The sequence below is a fragment of the Rutidosis leptorrhynchoides genome, chromosome 3, assembly GCF_046630445.1.
Source record: "Rutidosis leptorrhynchoides isolate AG116_Rl617_1_P2 chromosome 3, CSIRO_AGI_Rlap_v1, whole genome shotgun sequence".
NCBI classification, from domain to species: domain Eukaryota; kingdom Viridiplantae; phylum Streptophyta; class Magnoliopsida; order Asterales; family Asteraceae; genus Rutidosis; species Rutidosis leptorrhynchoides.
In genome coordinates this window covers 639,346,960-639,361,586 of record NC_092335.1, presented here as the reverse complement: position 1 = coordinate 639,361,586, position 14,627 = coordinate 639,346,960, and the positions used below count along the sequence as shown (strand labels likewise).

The 14,627-nt window shown below is 34.0% G+C and overlaps 2 protein-coding genes across 2 annotated transcripts; both read left to right on the top strand.

The window, feature by feature from the left end:
• Positions 1-6,663: 6,663 nt before the first annotated feature.
• On the top strand, positions 6,664-7,669 carry LOC139902411 (cytosolic sulfotransferase 16-like). Its single transcript, XM_071885040.1, has 2 exons — positions 6,664-7,170; positions 7,259-7,669. The coding sequence occupies exons 1-2, from the start codon at positions 6,664-6,666 to the stop codon at positions 7,667-7,669; spliced, it is 918 nt and encodes a 305-aa protein (XP_071741141.1).
• Positions 7,670-8,239: 570 nt separating this feature from the next.
• LOC139902410 (uncharacterized) lies at positions 8,240-13,683 on the top strand. The gene is made up of 6 exons (XM_071885038.1): positions 8,240-8,388; positions 10,485-10,638; positions 10,893-10,994; positions 11,057-11,615; positions 12,376-13,155; positions 13,301-13,683. The coding sequence occupies exons 1-6, from the start codon at positions 8,240-8,242 to the stop codon at positions 13,681-13,683; spliced, it is 2,127 nt and encodes a 708-aa protein (XP_071741139.1).
• Positions 13,684-14,627: the final 944 nt, after the last annotated feature.

Here is a 14,627-nt window from a genome sequence, read left to right as displayed (position 1 = left end):
GTTTAATTTTCTTAACTTTCTAAATAATATATCTTAATATAACATATCAAATGGGTTTATCTAGTCAACGAATCTTATCCCAATTATTCTTTCTATATGATAAATCGAGTATTATGAAATTCAATTCTCCACTAACTTTTGTCTAACTCCCAATAAGTGATACTTTGTTCTTACTTGTAAATCACTTTACCATTTATTCCGAATACCGTTAAAAGTAAGAGTTTTCTAATTCAAAGTGGACCTCATAACAGAGACTCGAAATCATAATTCAATGTATCTGATAATTCAATCATTTGATATTATCTTTTAATCTCGTTGATAAACTTACATCAAACAAATACGTTCATGTAAAGTATTATTTATTCAATACCTTGATAACATTTCCAAGTTCATAAAATAGATCTCATAGCTTATATTCATATTAACTAATCCGTTCAATGCTTTATTAATATATCTCCATTTAATAATCACACATGTATATGTATATATATTTATTTACACATAATTGTTCGTGAATCGTTAGGCATGGTTAAAGGATATTTGATTACAGAAATATAGTTTCAAAACTTTCGAGACTCAACATTACAGATTTTGCTTATCGTGTCGGATATATATAAAGATTAAAGTTTAAATTTGATCGGAAATTTCCGGGTCATCACATAACAGTAACCCAAAACAAATTCCATTTACAAAGCGGAATCAACACAATGTGGAAGATAAAATATAATATCGTTGGCCCAAAATAGTCATATGCTCCTGACTACCCCACAATAATAGCTCAAAACGCGAGAGTTTCCGTACTCACCTACTATATAAGTCTAACGGGCAAGAAGGTTTGTCCTCTAAACTTTATACATCAATAATTCAGTGAATAAATCACTAGAAATGTTTCGTGTGAAAATAATGAATAATAAACATTAAGGACCTTGGGTGAAGCAATTACGAAAGTTGAGGACCAGTAGTGTAAAACTTTGAAAGTTCAGGGACCAAAATTGTAAATTTTCCAAAGTTTAGGAGCTAAAAATGAAAGTTTCAGGAAGTTGAGGGACCATTTTTGAATAATATGAAAATATTTTGAAAAATTAGAACTGGTAGTCCCTGGCAATCGTTAGAGATTTATCGTGGAAAGTTAACAGCTATTAAGTGGCTGGGTATGTATTCGGGTTATATCCGGGTTAGATTTTGGGTCGGATCAAGCTCTGTGAGTTGCTGAATCGGTTCTTGTGAATTGATAATTGGTTGGTAAATAAAAGGTTTCTTGTTGGGTGTAGGGAGGCAAGGGAGCATAAAGGACACATAGTGTCCACAGCAAAAAAAAAAACATCACAAAATTACAACCATTGCCACTGTCCCTTTTACCTGGTACATGTTTCAGTCTTCTTCTTCCTCCCTTCAATCGTACGGATCAATTCGGAACTTTTCAAAACTCAACCAAAATTCATGAAGTTTTGCAGAAAGCACTATTAGGACCCTGTAAACACAAACTCATTCTCAGATTTTACAACTTACAACAACCGATGTGCTTTACCGTGCACGTACGAAGTTTATATGCTTGGTGACTACACTAGCATGGTCTAGGACCGACAATGTACTAGGGGTTTAGTTAGATGTTTCACTACGAAAGAGTCCTCAGTCGGAATCCAAGGCTCAGTGGACTTACTACAACCGGTGTGCCTCAGTCAAACTCACGTTGTATTCGATAAACTTCTCTTACCAAGGGGTGACACAGATAGTGTACTCTGAATCGGGGTTCACGAATTCCTAATAACAGAGTCGATAACTACGTTCTATTAGTTTGAAAAGCGATTGAGTTTAAAGCATAATCGGAAAGCATCTCGACAACATACACAAACCATAATATTATTTCGGAATTATAACTGACTACATCATAACATACACTAAAGATAACTACTCTCTAATCATGGAAATAATATCACAAAGCATAATAATAGAAAACATTATACAAAGACAAGAGATAGAAGTACTAATAGATTAAACGAGTTCCGAATACAAAAGTAACAACTTCAAACTCCAGACCGCTCCTAATACAATCTTCGACGTTCTTCTCCGGGTACTAGTTTTTTCGCACGAAGTCGAAGACCTCGAAAGCATGACTAATATTGTAGAAAGAGAGAGAAAGAAGTGAATTGAAGTATGTGTAAAAATGGATGACAAAGACCCTTTAAATAGACTTGAAATATGCCTGCAAACGGCTAGCAGGCCGTTTGGCAAGCCGTTTGCAGTACCCGTTTGCGAGCCTTGCCCGTTTGCTGTGATTGTTTACTTGACCCGTGTGGCAGGCCATTTGTCATAGTGGCAGGCCGTTTGGCCTGCCCTGGTTTGCTGAATTCACTGGATCGTAACTTGATTTCTTGTCTTTCACCGTTTTCGCTCTAGAATCTTCATTTTAGCTCCGATTCTCTTGATTCTTTTTGCACCGTCTTCGTAATCACTTGTTCTTCAATTTTAACCGACGAAACGGGTATTTTGGCGATAAAGTTTGGAACTTTATTGTTTTTTGGGCCTTAATACCGAGGTGAAAACGTGACTTTTTAGCCGATATCACAACACTACCCACCGAATTGGATGACAAAGAAGTTCCCGAAATAACACGGGAACGCGAACCCGAGGTTGAACCCGAACCCGAACCCGTAGCCGATCTGAAAGGAAAGAAAGTGAAGTGTTCGAAAGTTGCTTGGACCGACTTGGAAACTAGAATTTTAGCCGAGCCATTTGTGTACGTTTCCAAACATCCGAATGCGAGAAACTCACAAACTTTTAATTCATTTTGGGGTGAAGTCCGAGGACAATATAATTCGCTAGTTCCGGAGCAAAGACATGCTGTTCAAATTAGTGGGAAATGGAGTAAAATGCCCGAAGTTTTTACAAGGTGAAGGTATTACAGAAATCAACAAAAGAAAACAAGCCGGCGATATACCAATAAATGTTACTGACGAAAGTTCCAACCCGAACACAAGCACGAACACAGACTCACGCCAATTTAAAAATTTATTTAAGGATCAAGACCCAATCCGATGCTCTCCAAGTTGAGCTAAAAGTCAAAGGGATTCGTACTCATCCGATGTCACGAGTTGATATGTCATCTGATGAAGTACGATTAAAGATAACTCAATCCGCCGAAGCTTCACAACTAGCGGCGATTTGAATCATGAAAAAGCTATGTGAAGACACTGACATGCGGACAATGTTTAAAGGTTTGAAGCTTCTTTCCAAACCGGTTTCCAAAGACTTACATCCTGAATAATATGAAATGCTAATGAGAGCCTGGGAGAAAATTAAGAATAAATATGCGAGACAATTGCAAGACTCGAACGAAGACGAGTAGTTTGATTATTTATTTTCTAGTATTGTATTTTAATTAATGTCGCATTTTATTTTAATTATCGTTGTAATGTTTTTAATTTTTGATTTTTAATTATTGTAATGTTTTAAATTTTTAATGAAATTTTAGTTTTGAATAAGTATTTACAATTTAAATAACTATAATTTAAAAAATGTAATATAAAAAGTTAAAAATGTTTAAGAAATATGTTATGGTTGGTAGTGTTTAGTCATGAGTTAGTCCTCGAAAGAAATTGCTGATGTGGCGCTGATGTGACAATGATTTGTAAAATCGCGTCCATTATTTATATTAGGAAAATATCGGTTATTAAATATTACACACTAACGAGCAGTGTACCCGATCCTGTGGCAGTATATATATTGGTAAATCCAAGTATCTTTTCAAGGATAATATTTAGCGCAATTCAAGATTAAATCACTAAATTTAATTAACTAAACAAAAAATAAAATAAGGGAAAGTACGAATAATTTTTTGTGGCTATTTAACGATTAGCCAGATCAAGAGAAGTGATAAAACAAAGAAAATATTTTTGGTTTTTTATATTAATAAAACGAATTAAGATAAATTTGAATCAGATTATAAGAAATATGTCCACCTAGGCTGTATTCCCTATGTTGGATGCATTAAGATTAAATCCTGATTAAATATCAATACACATGAAATTTACCCCACCGGTTCACCCACAATTCTCTATTAGCAAACACTTCAAGGTAGAATTTATTGGCTTAGGGTTCCCTCTCACCAAAGACCTCTTTCGCTTGCGGCTAAGCAGATTGATTGAATTAATGCTAATAGTTGTGACCCAAAGTTGTCTGAAATCAAATCAATCAACTCTTATTTCAACCAATGCTTGAATCAATTCAATACCTTGGTCCACTAATTGCTCAAATTACCCAACCCAAATTACCACCTTAATAAGTTATAACAGACTCAAATTCGCGTCACCAAATTAGACAATGACAACCAAATTCATTAGTAATAGATTAAGCTATTGACAACATGCACAACAGACTCCTTCAAATGGTCACTATATCCGGACAATTGTACATATCAACTAATTCAATCACAAGCATCAATAAGAGTTTAATTTACTAAAAACATCAAAATATCATGAATATATCAATTAATCAATGTAATTGGCATCCAACATAGTATTTAGCCTAAGTAGATAGAAGAGATTTAGCCAACAATCATGCTAAAAACAATAATAAAAAACATAGAAGAAACCATTGTTGATGAACAAAGATTAAACATAGAGATGATCTTGAATGAAGAAGAGATTGAAGCTCGATCTATTAATGATTACGATGATTAGATGGTGTGGAGTTCTCCCTAAACCACCTAAAAATCGCCCTTGAAGCTCCCAAATTCGGCTGAATGATGGATGAATAAATTTAGGGTTAAACAACCCTTTTTATACGCTGCATGAACTGACCCCGTGTTAGTGTTGCGTCGTGACATAGATTGGTCGTGTCGTGACCAACAACTAAATCTGCTTCTCATTCTTTCCAATAAGCTCGACATCAAATTATTACTTCATGTCTTGTCGTGATCGATAACCCTCGCGTCACGAGTTTATACTTAGAAAATCTTCACCCTTTTGAAAAATGCTCGACACTAATTTTGTGCTAATCCTTGCGTCGCTAGCCTACCTGGTTCGTTGCGACCATGCTCTGTAGCAGATACTGACTTGAAACTTTATAATAAAGCAATAATACTTGACCCGAACTAATATAACTGGTACCTCATGATAAAGTGATGAATAATGTACCTCGAAACGCTCAAATAACCAACTTTATCATCTTTGTAGCTCTCGAAATCGATACTTCACAAAAACCATCAAATTATCTCCAAACCGTATCCAAAGGACCAATAAATATGAAGGATGTTGCTAAGATAAATGTATGTAAAATATGCAATATCATACAACTAGTCCCGGGAAAGAAGTATGTCATGGTTGACACCTCTCTTATAAGACCACTCCCAACTAGGGATGACAATTTCCACCCGATCCACTAGATATCCATTCGATTCACTCGATTTATAATGGGTATGGATGATATAAATGGACATGGATTCAGATACGGATGAAACAAAATGGATACGGATATGGATATGGATATGGATGAAGAAGTTTTATCCATGGATATATCCATTTACACCCGAAATACATAAATATAGATATATACAAACACATTTACTATTACAAATACATTTACGATTACACATATGTTTTTCTTGAAATCATATAATGACAATAAAACACACATATATAATCAAATAAACATATAAATTACATAATTTATTTTGTCATAGTCTATGTTTAATAGTAAGTTTAATAAATTGTGTTATATCTTCGACAAAGATTATAGATTCTTATGGATATATTTTAATTATGCCACATTATATAAGTTTTTGTTATAGTACATTTTTATTTTAATCACATATTATGAAATATTATAACATTATTGAATATCCAATGGATATCCATTAACCCGCGTAATCTATTGGATATGGATATGGATGGATAAACCAAAATTAAACAGATATGGATATGGATATGGATGAACAAAAGCTAAATGGATATGGATATGGTCTCAACCGATCCAATCCGATCCATTGCTATCCATACTCCCAACAATGACATCCTTCCTCATTGCCACATCATCGTCACATCACCGCTACATCGGCTTTCTCTCTCCATTTTCTCCCATCAAATTCCCATAACAAAACACTACCAATCATATACCCCACCAAAATTAACTAAATAAATTGATGTACAAGTATTTATGGGGTAGGTACAAGTTAATATTACACAAATAAATGAAGAGGGAGAAATATTTCATGCTGGAAAATGTTATGTGAGGAAATGATGGAGGGCGAAGTGGGCGAGGGCTAGCGAGGGCTAGACCATTGCCAACAACGCCCTCACTAGCTTGGCTTGAGGGCGGCTAGCACTATCACCCTGTGGGAGTGGTCTAAGAGAATAATTATAATTGTTCGTTTGAAGACTTCACGTGCTATGCTACTACACGCATTATTGTGATTCATGTGGGTATATTAAATATAATCCATGTGTTCAATAACGAGATTAAAATATGTATACGGTTAGCATTGCATTAATTCCTTAAACTACTATTCATATATATTATTATTCATATATATAACATGTGTTACCCAATCACATAACAATCATTGATTTTCCATTTAATGACTCTACTCGAGTGATAATATATAAAGTTGTTTTGTAGGAATTCATATATTCATACCAGCCATCACAAATAGTTTGATCGATCATTATGTCAACATTTGATAGATATAAAGATATTGATAAAGATGATGATCAGAAAAGCACATACAAAAAACATGCACAACTCATCACCGAGCTTCCTAAAACCATTGGTTGGTCAACAGAGGAACTGTTCTTATACCAAGGATATTGGTTGCCTGAAGATGCCTTATTAGGTGTCATGTTCTTGCAACATCACTTTAAGCCACGCTCAACCGATTTCATTTTATCTTCCTTCATGAAAAGTGGCACAACTTGGCTTAGATCACTCATGTTTTCAATCCAAAATCGATCTACTTTCGATTTTAATGATCATCCTTTGCTTCAAAAAGGACCTCATGAAATCTTTCCATCCTTAGATTTCCCTACTACTACCAACAAAGTACAAGATTGTTCTAATAATTCCCTTCGGCTTTTCGCCACACATTACGCACATAGTTTGCTGCCTTCATCCATCACTAACCCTTCTTCTGGATGCAAATTAGTTTACGTTTGTAGGGATCCAAAAGATGTGATGGTGTCCTTGTTCCATTTCTTAAAAAAAACTTAGACCTAAAGAAGCACCTCCACTTTCATTTGATCAATCTTTTGAAATGTTTTGTGAGGGTGTTTTGACGTATGGTCCTTATTGGGATCACGTGTTAGGATTTTGGAAAGCTAGTCTTGATTCTCCAAATAATATATTTTTTTTGAAATATGAAGGTATTAAGAGGGAACCTGAGGTTATTGTGAAGCGGTTGGGTGAGTTTATGGGAGTGCCATTTTCGGTCGATGAAGAGGAAAACGGAATGATTGAAAAGATTGTGAAATTTTGCAGTTTTGAGCATTTGAAGAACTTAGAGGTAAACAAGAATGGTTCTTATCTGGCAGGTTTGGGGTATGAGATGTGGAACAAGTCGTATTTTCGACGAGGTGAAATCGGAGATTGGAAAAATCATTTAACTCCGGAGATGCAACAACGAATTGATGGTATCATTAAGGAAAAGTTCAAAGGTTCAGGTTTTACATTTATTTAGTGACTTGTAGCGGAACTAAGTAACGAATACCCGTGTTATATTTCCACTGTATTTCTTTTCATTTGTGTATTTCTTCCCAAAATAATGCAATGTGTTTTCATTTGATAAAATGTTATTATATGTTTTATTCAAGAAAAATGTAAATAAATCACGTGGAGATAGTTTTTTTAGGTCAAATGTGATATGGAGGTAGGTTTTTAGTAACAATTTACTTTATCGTGTAGACGTGGCACTCATGACATAAGACTACTACGCTACGTTACACTGTTACTAAAGGGACGTCAGTTTGGCATCTGTCAACTGAGTTGGCGATTTTTACGTCACACGATGTCGAATTTTGACGCTATGAGGCGTCAATGAATAATCTGATGGAAAAAAGGTCAAATGTTAGGTAGCGAATTGTGATCCTATAGCCGTTGACGACATATATACATCTGTTTTTTCTAAATTTTATTTTAAATGTATTAATTTTATCTTTATAAACTCATTTAACTTATCATTTTTTATACACCAAACTATTTATTTCTCTCAACTTTTTATTACATTTTATGAAATCTTACATGTTTATATATGGGTTCGTATTTACGTGATTCCAATTACGATTTGGAGGATATGCGAATTGTTCAACTTATTCAACAATTAGAAGAAGATGAGTCCGATATCGAGTCTGCGGTGCGTATTCAAAGAGTTCGAGGTTACATTCCCAGAGATCGTGAGGAGTTCGCGCAACGATTGTGGAACGGTTATTTTTGTGAGACGCGGCGTTTTCGTGTACGAATACAATTATTCCTCCAAATTGTGCAAGGTATAACTACTTTCTCTCATAATGATATTTCCGAGCATTTTAGTTATTTTATAGAAAGTATTCATGCTATCAGTAGGCCGAATTTTACTACTTTACAAAAATGTACTTCGCCTATAAGCTAATTGGCGTATGAAACCACTCCTGATATGTGGGACTCATATATTACAAATGAGCGAGTCATCATCAATACCATGTCTATATTACTTATAATTTGTATGTGTGTCATCACTTTATACATAAGTGAATAAATGAGATCTCTCAACGCACGTGATGTTGCACGATTGTATAGTGCACACGTGAAAAGACAGGGTTTCACGGGTATACTCGTGAGTATCGATTGTATGCATTGGGAGTCGATAAATTGTCTCGTTGCTTTAAAAGGACAATACACTTAGGGTGATCGCAAGAAACCGACTCTTATGCTTGAAATAGTTGCTTCATATGACTAGTGAATTTGGCATGCTTTTTCTGGGATGGTGGAATCCAACAATGATATAAATGTTTTAAATCAATACCCTATATTTGATAACCTTAACAAGGGAATGGCTCCATCCGCACCATTTGAGGTAAATTGTCATCAGTTGACCAAGGGATATTACCTTGCCGACGGTATATATTCCGACTGGTGACTCTAGTAAAAGGATATTCGTGCCCCACATAAGAGCCTACGATTAAGTTTATCAGGTTTCAAGCTAGTGCCCGCAAGGATGTAGAGAGGGCATTTGAGATTCTTCAAGGCCGGTTTCATTTTTTACGACTATCTTCAGGCACTATGTCAGTAAACAAGATGCGAAGAGTGATGGATTGTTGTCTCATATTACATAAATTAATTTTTGAAGATAATGGATTTGCACTAAGTAAGCGGGAAGAATATTTAATGCCGAGGACATGTAGAATCATCCCGAACATATAAAAAACAGAGGACGAGATCGAGACATTATCGCTAGAGAAATAAGGGATAGGGCAGTGTACGACCAACTTACCGAGGATCTAGTCGAGCGTATTTGAAACCTTCTATCGACATTCGCACTATGCATTAGTTTATTTTATGCTTTATTAAAATTATGTAGTTGTTTTTTATGTAATCGTTAAATTATGTATTGTTGAATTTTTTGTGTATTTTTTATATTTAATATATGTTTTATTTTATTTAATGTATTTATTTACTAAATTAATTCAAAAGAAAAAATGAAAATGAAAAAACTGGTAGACCCTGCAAATTCTGACAGGAGCAATCATCATCTCACTGCCACATGAGTTGTAAATTCTTGCCGCAAGTGGGGATTGAACATGTGCCTATTTTATGGAAAAGCTTCCACATAACGGGTCCCAGCTTGAAAGGTATCGGGTACCATTGAGCTATTGCTACATTGTTAACACGATTATGGCGGAGATAGAGGGGGGCAGGGGGTATTAAGCCACCCCCATGAGCCCAAGTCTTTTATATATTTACTATATTTTTTTAGCCCATATAACAATTTGTCACCATCAACAATTTATCCATGTTAGTTTTTTATTTAAATAACCAACTTTGGTTAGATGGACTCATGGACCCAACATATTTGAATTAAAAATTTAGGAAAGTATTATGTTATAATAAGTCACGCGAAGTAATTAAATAAAAAAAAGTAGTCGAAGCCGTAATACCTAATTCTTATCTTGCAAGTTGCTCTTGTAAAGCTACTGACGCTCATCGAAAAAATAAGTCTAAATGTCTAATTCTTTTCTTTTTAATTAATATTTATTGTTTGTAGATTGATAACGATTAAGAATTTTATATATATATATATATATATATATATATATATATATATATATATATATATATATATATATATATATATATATATATATATATATATATATATATATATATATATATATATAATAATTTATTGTGCTTGTAATATGATTTAGCCCCAATTTTTATTGTCTTATTGATATGATTTTAGGTTAAAATTATGGGTAAAAAAAAAACTATTTTTCATTTTTTTTCTCGCGAACAACTAGTGTTGCCGATGATCAACAATCACAAAAAAAAAGAGTAAATAATGTTGTGAAAGATGTTAATGAAGCACAACCACAAACGAATGATGATAATATGGAAGAGTCTCCTCCAATTAATGTTGAAAAGAATGACAAACCAAACTCTAGAGAGTTTAAGGTAGATTCATTAGTTAGGGATCCTGGTCTACGACCTTCGATAGTAGAATATCCAAGTAACCAACGTGATGAGATTATACGAGAATATATTAGACTGGGACCATATCAAATTCACAGATCAATTATCCACTAAGTGCTAGTGGTTTAAAGGGCAATCGAAGCTTTTAAGCAGCGTGGTTTGGTAGATTTTGGTGGTTAGAATATTCTCTAGAAAAAGATGATGCATATTGTTTTTCATGTTATCTATTTAATAAGAAACTTATTGGACGAGCTGGTTCAGATAGATTTACTGCAAAGGGGTTCAATAAATGGAAAAAGATTAATTGTGGTAAAGATTGTGCATTCATTAAAATGAAGGTACATCTCCGGCTTCTGCTCATAATTTTTCTGTGAAATGTTATGAGGATTTTAGAAACCAGGTTGGTCATATAGAAAATGTGATAGAAAAACAAACAACGCAAGAGATTATGGACAATAGATTGCGAGTCAAAATTTCTGTTGAGATAATTAAACGGCTCACGATGCAAGCATGTGCTCTTAGGGGCCATGATGAGCGGCCTTGTTCAATGAATCGGGGAAACTTTTTGGAATTGCTAAAGTTTCTTTCTTCTTACAACAAGGAAGTTGAGAATGTTGTTTTAGATAATGCTCAACAAAATTCCCAATATACTTCACCTGATGTGCAAAAAGAAATTTTGCATATTTTTGCTAGAAATGTTCAACGGTCAATTCGTGATGAAATCGGGAATGCAAAATTTTGTTTGATTGTTGATGAGTGCCGAGATGAATCAAAGAAAGAGCAAATGGAAATTGTTGTGAGATTCGTTGACCAAGATGGGCATGTAAAAGAAAGGTTTTTAGACTTGGTTCATGTCAAAGATACTACCGCGTTGACATTAAAAAATGAAATATTGTCATCCCTTTCTTTTCATAAATTTGATTTTCAAGATATTCGAGGTCAAAGTTATGATGGGGCTAGTAATATGTGTGGGGAATGGAATGGATGACAAGCTTTAAGACCATTCGTAATGGTGACTGGTGTCACTTTTAGTGTCATTTGCCTTTTTGTACTTTTTTGCTGAGTAGGACGTGTTACTTTTCTGAGTGGAGTAGTGGTGGTGTTACTTTTTTTGTGTTACTTTTAGTGGAATGCTGACGTGGCATTTTATTTATCTTTTTTCTTTCTGTTTTATTTAATTTTATTTATATTATTCAGCATTCCTAACCCCCTTATTTTTGGGCCACTTCTTTTACTAATTTTTGTTTTCTTTTAATTTTAAGTAATCAAAACAAGTGGACAAAATTTAATCCACATGTGGTTCCATGGCTTTCTTTTCTTTTAGTTCTTATCAAGATTTGCAATTGCAAAAAGCTACCTATTTTCTTCTTCGTCATCTTGCACATCGATATATCTGCTTCAAAGTTTACTCATATGGTGGTTAGTATTTTATTTGTTTTGATTTCTTCTTTCATCCATTCCCAGATATGCTATGTGTGTATCATCTCAGTTATAGTCCCAATTTATGATGCATATTATTGTAGTTATTTATTATTATTTTTCCTATAAATATATGTATCATAACTATATTCAACCAGGTCAAAATCCTTCCACCATCACCTTCGGCCACGTGTCCCATCCTACCGTTACTTCTCCCGTTTCTTCTTCACCGACGCCAAAGAGACGTCGGCGAGTGACGCTGCAATGCGGCTGTTTTTGCCGTTACTTGGGTGCCAGCAGGGCAAGCGACGCCGTCACTTGCTCCCGATACAAATGGTCTAATATTAAAAGAATGCCCTTACGCGTATTATATACATTGTTTTGCTCATCAGATGCAATTAGCTTTAGTTGCAGCATCTAAAGAGGTGGTCGAAGTGCATAAATTTTTTAAAAATTTAAACTTTATAATTAATGTCATTGATTCTTCTTCCAAGCGTCACGATCAAATACAAGATGCTCAAATTTCTGAAATTTCACTTTTGGCCGAAACTGGAGAACTTGAGACTGGTAAAGGCGTAAATCAAATCCAAAGTTTGCAAAGACCCGGAGATACAATATGGAGTTCACACTATCGATTAATACGTAGCTTGTTGAGATTATATGGTCCCGTCATTGTAGTACTACATGACATTGCTATTAACGGATCTACTTCTTCTCAAAAAAGTGATGCTTCTTTTGATCTGACACACTTATTATCATTTGATTTTGTTTTTGTGATGCGTTTGATGAAGAAAATAATGAAGAAAACCGATAAGCTTTGTCAAGCTTTGCAACGCAAATCTCAAGATATCGTCAATGCTTTGTCTTTGGTTTCTACTATTAAGAGTTTGATTCAAAATCTAAGAGATGAAGGATGGCAATCACTTTTCGATAAAGTTGTTTCCTTTTCTGAGAATAATAACATCCAAGTTCCTGAAATGAGTCAATCTTACAAAGATATTATCCGCTCTCATTCGGAAAGGGACAATGTGACTGTTGAACATCATTATCGAGTTGACGTATTCTTTGCTGCTATTGACAGTCAGTTGCAAGAGTTAAATTCTAGATTTAATGAGTCTGTGATGGAACTTCTTCGACTCAGTGTCGCTCTAAACCCTAAAAATCCATTCAATAAAGCTGATATTTGTAGTCTAGCAAAAAAAATTCTATCCTTTGGACTTTACAGAGCAAGAAAATATTCAGCTGAAATCTGAGTTGCAACATTGTGAGCTAGATTTTCCTAATGATCCGGAGTTAAAAAATGTTCAAACGATTGCAGAGTTATGTAGAGGCCTACAAAAAACTGGGAGGGTTAAAGTGTATCCAATGCTTGACAGATTGATTCGTCTTGTATTTATTCTTCCAGTTTCAACAGCAATAAGTGAAAGAGCTTTTTCAACAATGAAGATTATGAAAACGAGACTTCGTTGTAGCATGAGTGATGACTATTTTAAAAGTTGTTTGATTCTTTACATTGAAAGGGACATTGCCGATTCATTTACTTCGGATGAGATAACAGATGCTTTTGCTGTCAACAAGCGCAGACGCGTACAACTTCTACCACATTAGGTACAATTTTTTAAATGCTCACGTTTTGCTATATCTTTTATTAGCATTTTAACTATGGTAACAACTTAACTACTATTGACAGGTTACCTCAAGAAAAATGGTCAGCGCGTGCATTATTATTATTTATCAGATTATTTTTGATAAACTTATATATAGATTTGAATCATACGTTAATTTTATTTAGAAATGGTTATGTTTGTTTACATTGTTTTCAAAATATATTTCATTATATGATTTGTTATGTTTTTTTTTTTTTTTAATTATTGAGTAAGCCACCCTCATCACTAAATTCTTGCTCCGCCTCTGAACATGAACGGTTTAGAGTTTAGGGTTTAATATTGAATGGACTTCTGAACGAATGGGCCTCATTCATATGAATGGACTTCTGAACATTATGTTCCAACAGTTACATATGCTCATGTAACTGACCAGTTTTACGCGTGTAATATATCTAGGTGTACAATGTAATAATAAAAGTTATTCGCCCAGCGACGGCCATACAAATATGCATCAACAAATTTCCTCTTGGACGTTGCTGGTGTGACGACCTGGGAAATTCCGACCAAATTTAAACTTAATCTCTGTATGATTTCGACATAATAAGCAATGTCTGTAATGTTGAATCTCAAAAGTTTGAACTGTTTCATATATCATGTGACCTTTGACTGTCCCCGACGATTCACGAACCTTTAATTGTAAACAGAAATGCAAATATAAATAATTACACATGTAAATAATTATATTAAATACATCAATGAACTATTATATAAATTAGTTATTATAAAAATATATATATATATATTTTTTAAATAATTAAAACCTATTACTTTAAAGAGATAGAGCATATTGGATATATACGGTTTCAAACATAAATTACCAACATTATCAAAATATTAAAGGTGTAATGTTATTTTTTTAAGTTTAATTGTTTAATATATATATAA

Bases quoted from the DNA above. Each gene is read 5' to 3' on its own strand.
- LOC139902410 (XM_071885038.1), top strand. From the start codon at position 8,240: ATGGGTTCGTATTTACGTGATTCCAATTACGATTTGGAGGATATGCGA. The intron at 8,389-10,484 runs GTTCGCGCAACG...GCGAACAACTAG, and splicing joins ATTCCCAGAGATCGTGAGGA to TGTTGCCGATGATCAACAAT. The intron at 10,639-10,892 runs GTAGATTCATTA...CTATTTAATAAG, and splicing joins CAAACTCTAGAGAGTTTAAG to AAACTTATTGGACGAGCTGG.
- LOC139902411 (XM_071885040.1), top strand. From the start codon at position 6,664: ATGTCAACATTTGATAGATATAAAGATATTGATAAAGATGATGATCAG. The intron at 7,171-7,258 runs GTGTCCTTGTTC...ATGTTTTGTGAG, and splicing joins GGGATCCAAAAGATGTGATG to GGTGTTTTGACGTATGGTCC.